The sequence below is a fragment of the Anopheles aquasalis genome, chromosome 2 (genome assembly GCF_943734665.1).
Source record: "Anopheles aquasalis chromosome 2, idAnoAquaMG_Q_19, whole genome shotgun sequence".
Taxonomy (NCBI): domain Eukaryota; kingdom Metazoa; phylum Arthropoda; class Insecta; order Diptera; family Culicidae; genus Anopheles; species Anopheles aquasalis.
In genome coordinates, this window is record NC_064877.1 from 41,062,501 (window position 1) to 41,072,500 (window position 10,000).

General features: G+C 49.0%; 3 protein-coding genes across 4 annotated transcripts in view; 2 read left to right on the forward strand and 1 right to left on the reverse strand.

Moving 5' to 3' along the window:
- Positions 1-468: 468 nt before the first annotated feature.
- Positions 469-4,501, reverse strand: LOC126581114 (glutathione S-transferase D7). Its single transcript, XM_050244576.1, has 4 exons — positions 3,764-4,501; positions 3,120-3,332; positions 1,006-1,147; positions 469-926 (listed from the first exon to the last, which is right to left on the reverse strand). Exons 2-4 carry the CDS (start codon positions 3,317-3,319, stop codon positions 612-614), a joined length of 657 nt encoding a protein of 218 aa, XP_050100533.1. The 5' UTR covers positions 3,320-3,332; positions 3,764-4,501; the 3' UTR covers positions 469-611.
- A 4,180-nt stretch (positions 4,502-8,681) lies between these two features.
- LOC126581115 (glutathione S-transferase 1) overlaps positions 8,682-10,000 on the forward strand; it is a 4,397-nt gene continuing 3,078 nt past the window's right edge. The window contains exons 1-2 of one of the 2 annotated variants that reach the window (XM_050244577.1): positions 8,682-8,794; positions 8,903-9,059. In XM_050244577.1, the coding sequence (XP_050100534.1) occupies positions 8,925-9,059 (135 nt within the window). In that variant the 5' untranslated portion in view covers positions 8,682-8,794; positions 8,903-8,924. The remainder of the gene's footprint in view (positions 8,795-8,902; positions 9,060-10,000) is intronic. The other variant, XM_050244578.1, reaches the window with a different exon arrangement.
- Positions 9,375-10,000, forward strand: part of LOC126571591 (glutathione S-transferase 1-like) — a 1,502-nt gene continuing 876 nt past the window's right edge. Inside the window, exons 1-2 of the mRNA XM_050230240.1 lie at positions 9,375-9,383; positions 9,816-10,000. The exon at positions 9,816-10,000 is cut by the window's right edge and continues 876 nt beyond it. Of these exons, the coding sequence (XP_050086197.1) occupies positions 9,375-9,383; positions 9,816-10,000 (194 nt within the window). The remainder of the gene's footprint in view (positions 9,384-9,815) is intronic.

Consider the following 10,000-nt stretch of genomic DNA (forward strand, 5'->3'; position numbering starts at 1 on the left):
TCGCCTCGCTACAGGATCCCGGTCCGCACTGGCCGACCAAACCGGGCCTAATGCTACCTGACCCCCTGGCCCTGGCCCTGGCCCGTGCTGCGACAACAGACGAAGGCTCATTGCACCCGTCATTCCCCTCCGGGGCTGCCGAACACTCGTGCGGTGCTAATGCGCAGGAAGTGGATTATCTTTTACGATTCCAACGGGCAGGTCGTGTTGATTTTGTGCAGGTTGCTTTTGTTCCTGAGGTTCCTTTTACTGGCCCAAAAATGTTTCCAGTTTCGCTTCGCTCCTCATTGACCTTGCGATGGCTAGCGTGTGGGAGGAAAAAGGTTGTCCTTCTGTCGGGGGTGGATTTTTCTTGTTGTTGTGCTGGAAAAAAAATAAGGAACCAACGTTGACCCTGTGGCAGGTGACTCTCTACTTGTTGCTTCCTATTCTAATCTCTTTGCTTTTCGAATCTTTCGAGCTATCAGAATATCTTTATTTCGCTCGCCATTAGCCCGGGGCTCGCCCCGGGGAACCACGGATACAATAAAAAATAAAAGAATGTGAAAACCGTGTTGGTGTTTCAGTAAAGCTAAATTTCCTTCTCTATTGGTCACTACCGTTATCGGGTTCTACTGTTTCAGCTTCGAGCGAAACAATCCGGCCAGCGTTTCCGCTCCGGTTACGTTGATCTCCTGGTAGCCGTGTGGTTCCAGCTCGTCCTTGCACTTCTGCAGCCAGGCACGGACACGCGGATAGGGTAGCAAATCGAACTGGAAGGCTTCAATCTGCGAGACGGTGACGCATAGGGAAATGTCCGCTATCGTAAAGTGGTTCGCAGCGGACCATTGGTACGGTTTGAGCATCGCGTCGAACCATCCGAGTGCCTCGGCCAGCTTCGCTTTCTTGGTTTGGTCCAGGTGAGCGCCGAAGAAGATGGTCGGGAACTGTTGGGAAGGGCGAGATGATGAAAGAGGTTAGTTCAAACATGGTTCGCTTTTTTGAGAAAGCTAATAGAAGACTTACATAGTAATCTACAACTCGCTGGTAAAGGGTGCCTAGGTCAAAGTGTAGCCGCTGATCAACGATCGCTCGCGAGCGGAAATCTTTGGGATATAGACTTTCGTCCTTACCGTAAACCGACACCAGGTAGGACATTATTACACGACTAAAAAGAGAGTATAAGTTTATGAGTAAGGTAATAACGCCCATCAAAACATCAAACAAATAAACCGTGAAAGAAATAATTGTTCTTTAATTATTCCTCATGATATCTTTTATCGATGACATTTTAAAACATGATGATTCGAAGGGCATCGTTAAACATATTGTACAGGACACTGTTATTTAGCTAGTTTCTATCTCTACAACAGTCGTCATCATATTACCACTAGATTTTCCTACTTTTAACGCGGTACCATTCTGCACGGGAGGCCATGTATGCTTCCATTCTGTTAATTTTTAATCAAACCAATTTGAAGAAACACAATTATATCATCCACTTTGAAACATAAAATCATTTGAATAACTACTTCAATGAATAGATCATTTGTTTTACATCAAAAGTTTTACAATTAGCTGAAAGAATGAGTCATAGAAGACCAGTAAATGATTGCACGATGTGTAGCATTAAATGATTCCTCGGTCCGATGCATGATGATTTCAATAAAGCTGCAAAATTGATTGCTGATTAACAAGCAGTAAGCCTTCTTAGTACGGGCCCGCCCCGAATTGTATGGAAAAACACCAGCTCTTTTTCCATACAATTCGGGGCGGGCCCGTATTTTTATTTAACAAAATATACTGCCCCGCTTCCCTCGCTCTCCGGCCCTTGGGAGCTTTACAAGTGTTTTGCTTCCCAGGGGCCGTGGAACACCAGTTCTGATATGTTTAAAACGTGTTATGGCTACGGCTGATCTTTGATCTAATCCAAAGTTACAGCCAGTTACATCAAGAAATGGAAACAATCATTTGCACAAAAATAATATAATTAATCAATAAATCATCGTCTAATCATAATCTTCACCCCTAACACAACACACATTCATGGCTTTGTAAATCCCAGCCACAGTTGAGACGCAGACTTTAAATCAATATCGTTATTAACTCGCCCATCATCATCTTCCTGTCGACTGTCGAGTTCCATTAATCGTTTTCAGGTGAATTGACTTCCATCACGAAGATATCACTTTGATTATTGAATGGCTCAATAACCCGCTTTTCCCGATAAAAGCATCGAACTAAGCTATTGGAACAGCCGGTGGACGCATTCCTGCGTAGCACCTACTTACTAATGAATAAGCCTTTCGCTCTACTTCCACCTCGCGACCAACCCCGTCGAACCCAAGCAACGACTCCAAAATATCAAATCACGCCAGCATTCTATCCCATCCCGGCTCCCCACCGTCCGTACCCGGTGGAAAATTATCGGGAAAAAGCGTTGAATGAAAAATGCTTTCCCATTAATCATCATTTTCCGGTCACCGGATCGCACGGGAAGCACGCACCGATGCCGCCCCGAAGGTATCATTGATTTCTCGTGCGTTTGGTTCCCACGCTTCCCACGGTTCAGTCCGTGCCAACTGACCCTGGCCACCAACCAACAAGAACGCGGATCACGTGCGTGAACCAGAACATAGACACTGGGCGTCATCGTTGTCGACAACTGACACCAGCACTATCAGCGAGCACGTAGCAGCGACGACGACGAACCAAAGCCTGATAAATCCAATCACTGTCCTGCAATGGTAACAGCACCCTGTATGGTGGGTGGTAGGGGAAGGGGTGGTTGAACACGAACCACCCAAATCCTCATTTCCCGGGAACGCAATCGACTCGACTCGCCAACGAGCTCACGCACAACTCGAGCGCGCGCGAACCGCGAACAACATCAGGATTGCTGGAGAGCTCCGGAGCTGGTGGCGGAGCAGGAGGTCAGGGTTCCATGCGCCACGGTGCGGTGGTGGGGCGGGAGTGGGAGACAACCAGTGACGGCCGCATAGAACCAAAATCAATACCGGGAAGGTAAAATAGAACTTCGAAGGCAAAACAGCAGCAAGCATCCATGGTAAGACACGACAACGACCAACCAATCTACCCCTCTTCCATTTCTTTCTGCACCCCCTCCGCACGATTCTTACCTTTCCCACAGCACCAGCCCGTGGTCGTCCAGTGTCGGTATGCAGTGCTGAGGGTTCAGCTCGATAAAGTCCGGCTTCAGCTGTTCACCCTCCAGCACGTTCAGCACCTTCAGGTCCAGCTCGACGCCTATCATCTTCGCCAGCAGGAGCACCGATCGACAGGGTGGCGATGGTGGCAGATAGTACAGCACCGTGGTCATCGTCTGGCCGTGTCTGGGGCGGAGAAAGGACGCAAAGTATCAAGCGAACGTCCACGGCTCTGTAATTACAGCAACGATCCGCCAAAAACCAACGTCCAGAATCGAGCGATCTAAGTAGACCGTTCCACCGTGGCCTCTTCGGTTCCGGCACTTGGTGGTTGGCTCGTTGAAGGATTAAATTAATGGCCAGCAAGCAGCTGGTCTAAGGGCACGCATACACACTCGTGGGGACACGCTGGTACTGGTCACGGCACCATGGCGATTCTGGCACTCCGAACACGCACTGCTAATCACCCAATTAACATTTCCGATTACCATTTCCGGGGGCGGGACTACGGACGACTCTACACGCGGCCAACACAGAATCGCACACAGCACACCCGGTCCCCCGTTGCCAGCGTGACCCACGCGTATGTGTGTATGTTGGGACTTTTGGACACTTACTTGGCGAATTTCGATTGAATGACGGCCACACTTTCGATGCAGTTCCCCAGCTTGAAGCCTTGGCGACACGTGGACAGTGAATCTCCCTGGTGGTCCGAGGAGATGCACCGTGGCGCAAGGACGCAGCAACCACCGCAATAGCACCACGAAGAACGGACTATAACTATAAACTTGCCCACCCACCACCCTTGCACTCGTTCTCTCTCTCGCTCTCTCTCAAGATGGCCGCATTCAAGGTTGCTTCCGGTGAAGCGACATCACCTTCTCGAGAATTGCCGATGGTATGCAATTACCAGGCGAGCCCGTTGTCCGCCCGTTAGTCAACAGGACCGAACGGTGTTCCAGCCACTACACTCCAGCTGCTATCACCAGCTCTACATCGGTCACTGGACACTGGCCACTTGCACTGGGGGCTGCAGAATCACTGCAGAAGCCGAACAAATACGATACGTCTCGATCCGGATCGGTCAGTACAGACACACAGCTTGGCTTCCGCGACCAGGCTGCCCCGTACGCACTTTAGCGTGTCCGTGACCGGACGTTAGCAAAAAGGGAGACCGTTTTGCGCGATGTGCGACCGCGACTGGATGCCGTACGACGACTAACCGGTACCGACGCTGCTGGACGTCCGGGGTACCTCGTGGCGCAACGGCAAGCGACAAAGTATGGAGCGAGTGTTGACTATCGAGTGAGCTGTTTGGCTTGGCTTGGCTTGGCTGTGCACGTGCACGTGCTGCAGTTCCGTGCGCGGCCAGAAGTGTTCGCTCTGTTCGCGTTCCGGTCCGGGAATCAGGGCGACCCCCGGTGCGCCTCCCTTGCGCTGGAAATAATCGAATGGGACAGCAACTATGGGGTGTGCGTTACTATGGAATGATGTTTTGTTATGGTACGCCAAGGTCTTCACGGTTGCCACGGATCGCCACAAGGCTCGCCGCACGGCTCGGTCACGGTGCTCACGGTGGGCTTTGAAGTCGCGAAACCGATTCGTCCGCCTCCCCCTTCCTGTTCCTGTCATTGTGTCGTCGGAGGAACGGTGGTGTCGTCATGGTTCGCAGACTGCCAGCGGTGTCCTCGGAATCGGAATCGGAAGGATGAAATATTTATTAGCCAACCCGGGGTGGGGAGCAGCATGTGTTTGATCAAGAAGCTATCGCGTATCGGTCGCTGCATCAATCAATCTTCAATCAATTAAAGCACTAATACCAATTGATTCGTATATTAAATGGTCGTCTGACTGTCTGCCTGTCTGGCTGGTCATCTGGTTCTCTGTGTTTGTTTGTTAGGATTAAATAAGTGGAATTAAGTTGGAGTATTTTCCGCCTTTTTCCTGGGTTACTTCAGCTGCCGATGGGACGTTGTTCTCGTTCGGTGGATGTTGTACAAACAAAACAATGGCAATGCGGTGCGGTAATTACCAAGCAACACTAATGATAGCGTCATCAGGGACATGAATGCACGCCCGGATGCAGTGGCACGCCCGTTGGCCCATTTGTTACGGAAATGGGCGCTTACCAGCCAGCCAGTGGGTCATTCGCGGCTCACGCGAAGCTCCACAGCCCTTTGGGACGTCGAACTTTGTCACGGCATGGGAATGGTTGACCGTTATTGTGCCAGTGCACCACGAGTTGATCCATGTACGGAACTGATAAAACTCTCTTATCCACCTTTTGGGTGGATTTTCAGACGGATATTTTGTGCTGTGTATGTAGAGGGAGAATGTAGTAGCCGATATCAGTCGGAGCTGTATGAATTACATAACAATTTCACTGTTACAATAATTACTGACGATGATCCAGCCCATGAAGTCTTATTAGGCCTTTCGGATAGACTAAGAGAGTCTGGTAGGTCCAGTTTGAGATGGTGCAACGATAGCCTTCCGATTGATTCCAAAAGATTTCTCAAAGAACAAAGTCTCATCTGTGTCAGTAAATAAATCAAATTCAGAAAAGAATAGAAAACAAATGTTAATTTGTAATGCTACCGTACCGTACCGTATCAATTTAAAAAAAGCTTTTAACGCCATGTGTCGTGGAAGTTACAAATTCGTTTGCCCTCAAAAACTACTTTTCAATTAGAGGAGGAGTGTAAAGAAAAATCCAGCATTTTTTTTATTGTTGCTAAATGAGGATCCTTTCTAGGACATTATTCAAAATATTTCCGTACAAAATAAGTTAACAATTGTTTCGATTCTTCGATTATTTTTGTGTGCATGATTTACTTAGCTGCGAATTTCGTTCCATTTTCTCAGTTAGCTACCCTCTACAATAATTATCTAGGGTTACCAGAAAGCCACGTTCACTGGTAAATTTCAAAAAAGGGTGGCTGAGTAAACCCAGCGCTGGTCGTTGCTTTGTGAGGAAAAACCAGCAACTTGTGAGAGGAAAAAGCCTCTTTTACGCGTGGGTTTGGTCGCGTTTGAATTCGCAACGTAAAATTGAATTTCTAGACGCAAATTCGTAGTATGAAAAAATCACGTTTTCCGACACGAAAAATTTAAACTCTCTCATTTAGGTTCGGAACACCTAATCGTAACTGCTTAAAAATAATTCCCAGTATACACCAAGCTTATACTTTCAGTTTTTGGAGAAACGATTGCACGAAATTTCATTTCATGAAATACTTGAATACTTATGAGTTTTTTAATAATTGAATAGCACCTTGGTAATCCGATTTTTTACATATCATTCTACTGTTGAAAATATTTCAGCTACCACTCCAACCTTGCCTCAGACGTTCTCGTGCTGCGAGTAATCCGCGATGTTTCGACATAAGAAGGGGTGTCTCAGAATGCATCGTCATTTTGCACCTTTCGGCTAAGCTGTCGTTGGTTAGCACTTTGTGGGTTGAATGCACGCGAGGTAAATCATTCTAGAACGACGAGTCACACTCCATGATGGTATTGCATTTCCAATTTCCTATTCCGAAGGTGCCAATTACAACTGTCGATCAATATTTATCAGCATATTCAGTTGAGGAGTGATTGAAGCCGTCAGTTAAGACTGTGGACTGATGCAAAGTACGTCCTGTCCTGTTTTTTTATTTAATTCGAGCGTTGTATAGTGGGACAAATGATAAGGCCAATAGATTGGGATTAATGGTCTTTGCTTTGGTTTTTGATTTTTAGTTTTTCAGCTTTAAATTGCCTTTTTATATGATTGTCTGTAAAATCGAACTGATTAAGTTTATGTATAAAAAACAGTAATTCGTAGAAGAGAAACGCTGGTAAAAAAAAATATGTTTGTGAGCATTTCTAGTTTATCAGATTGACGATGCTTCTAGAACTTTATAGCTCACGCTCGCTCGCGAACTGGAGTGTAATGGTGAACACAAAATAACAGATTATTGCCTAATCATCCGCATACGTGTACCGCGCGTCATGGCGGAATTCCTTCAACGAATCAGGGGTTTCTGCTGGTGTGGTGAGCCACTCTTGGAGAGTGTAGATGCGAAGCAATGATTCATGCTGGAGGCTGCACCACTCCGCGACCTTATTTACAGCTATCAATTATAACTATCGACTTCAATATCACACCACACGCATTATACATGAGGAATAGTTCATATTGCGCGAATACTTTTGATTCTCGTCACCCAACCTCAATCGCACATCCGCGACATTACTCATAGCCGTTCCTCCAACGGCAACCGTGCGTCGTGCTCTAGTTCGCATAGCAGTCACATCGATTCGACGGTGTGCGTGGCCATGGAACTCCGCAGCAGCAGCAACGTACCTTAAAGCACTCCGGGTTAATCCAGGTCAACATTCGATCGATTAGCTAGCCACTAAGTTACGCTTAGTGGTGGGCTCCGGTTTGCTAGGTCAGGCCAGCCAGCCTATCCTTATCGGGGCCAAACTTGTGTCAGGTCGGGTCGATTTTCGGTTCACTTGTCATCAACACGCTCCAACACTGCCCCGGACATGCCTCGTTGGGTTGGGACAAGTGAAATCGAAACTTCGAAGCGGTCGTAGGTTGGCAAGGTCAGTCGGATTGACCCTTTGCCGAACTGCCGCGACAAATATGATCATTTTTTTTTACCTCCGTCCGTAGAAAACTCCGTATTTCCGTGCCCATGAAACCGATCAGTTTTGTGGCGTGGCCAAGGAAAAGCAACAAAAGTTTTTGAACCTAAAACCACTGGCATCGAAAACGGAAAACCAAACCGGCAACATCATCGCTTGCAGCAGCACCAGCACCAGCATCCAACAGGTTACGTGAGCTAACCGCCGACGATGACTTTCAATTTTTGTCTCTTCAACGCCGGTTTTTTTTTGCGCCAGTTGAGACGAATTTTTACGTCCCGCAACGTTGGTCGGATCGATGGGTTAGGCGAGGAGTACCAGCAGCTGCTGTTGGCGAAGTGGGTGGGGGCCGGCCGGTCGGCAAAAGCCGGCAAACACCGACGGAACGCACATCGTGCCGCAGATGCCTTTTCGCGTCGCGTATTCGCGATGCGATCGTCGATTGTGAGATCTTTTCGCTGGATGGATGGTTGGTGCTCCCCCATCACAAACACAAACGCAGCGAGCGCGTTGGAGACAATTGTGTTCCATCATGTTCTTTTCCTGTTCTCATATTCCCCTGACCTTATCTGGCCAAGGTGTGGCCAACTTTTGTTTAATTTGGCACAAAATGCTTGCACTTCACCTTGCTGGCTGTCCCTGGCTGGGGTGACAATCGTTCGATAAGAACGACGAACAAACTACAATCTGAATCTCTGCGTTTGCGTTTCCGTCGAGATACGGTGGAGCATGCTTATGTGTAGGAGCTACGCACTCCCAAAAGCCCCGGTGGTCCCCATCGCAACGGATGGATCCGGCGTGGTGGGGGGCAGCTTCGCCCGACGATGGCACCAACACCGTCGAGCGCGTGATGCCGCGGCTCCAACTCGTATATCTCGCTCGGCACACCAGACGCCGGCGTCACTTGTTCTCAACTCTTCGTTGGTAGCGGATCGTAGCAACCATCGTCGTTTGTCGTCCCACCAGTGTAGCTCAGTGCACAAAAAAAACCGTCTGTTGCGTGTTCCGTGGTAAGTGTCGCAAAAGGGGGAAAAGAACGGAGCGGACCAGCGGCTCGGCCTCTTTCGTGGTAACTAATTTGTGGTCCCACCCTCGGTGACACTTTCATCGTCTCGTAGATAAATCCAACCCAACGCGAAGATGGATTTCTACTACTTGCCCGGATCGGCTCCTTGCCGCGCTGTACAGATGACGGCTGCTGCCGTTGGCGTCGAGCTGAACCTGAAGCTGACCAACCTGATGGCCGGCGAGCACATGAAGCCCGAGTTCCTGAAGGTGAGTCCGTTTTGTGTTTTTTTTTACCCTTCCTGTGAATGTTGTGTGCCGTTCCGTTACTCTCCGTTTGCGTTTGGCCGTGTCCATGTTCCTGTGTCCATGGTTACTGTGTTGCTTGTGTTGCCCGTTCGCGCGAGTCGTTATGTGACGTGTCGCTCTGTCCCATTCCGTGCTCGGTGCCTGCCTCAAAACCATTCGCCTCACCTCCCATCACCACCATCTCTCTTTCTCTCTCTCTCTCTTGGGAGTTCAGTAGACCGACAGAAACCGAAAAAATCGAACGATGAACTTCGCCGAGGAAAAAGGGGTGAAATGATGGCGTCGGTTTGCCATCCGATGGCGTCTGGCTGGATGGTGACGCCAAGCCGAACCGGCTCGATGATTCGACTCTGGCCGGCCATTTCGGAGCAACTCGACATCATCGCCATCTTGGATGCGGTGCCGTTCCAGTCGTTGGCTTTTGGCAAAATTAGGGAAGACGATGACGCTACGGCAAATGCATGCCTGCCTGCCTGCCTGCTGCGATCTTTCGTCGACCATGACCAGCAAATTTGCATGCGAAATGCGCATACTCCGATCCGTTCGCTCCATCCGCTCATTTCATACCATTTTTCGCATCACAACGCGATGATCGTTGATCGCTGATGAACATGCACGCACACATTCGCATGCTTAAATTGGGCTTAAATAACGCTCACTGCTGCTGCTTAGACTGATTGACGATTGTTGTGCATTCGGTTGGCGGGCGGGTGGTAGCTTAATCCCCAACACACCATCCCGACGCTGGTCGATGAAACCGGATTCGTGCTGTGGGAGTCACGGGCCATCCAGATCTATCTCGTCGAGCGGTACTGCAAGGATGCGTCGATCGCGGAACGGCTCTACCCCAGCGATCCCCAGCACCGTGCCACCGTCCACCAGCGGCTGTTCTTCGATGTGGC

Coding starts and splice junctions, on each gene's coding strand:
- LOC126581114 (XM_050244576.1), bottom strand. CDS start 3,319: ATGACCACGGTGCTGTACTATCTGCCACCATCGCCACCCTGTCGATCG. Junction 1,148..3,119: donor GGGCTGGTGCTGTGGGAAAG/GTAAGAATCGTG, acceptor CTCTCTTTTTAG/TCGTGTAATAATGTCCTACC. Junction 927..1,005: donor AGCGAGTTGTAGATTACTAT/GTAAGTCTTCTA, acceptor CCTTCCCAACAG/TTCCCGACCATCTTCTTCGG.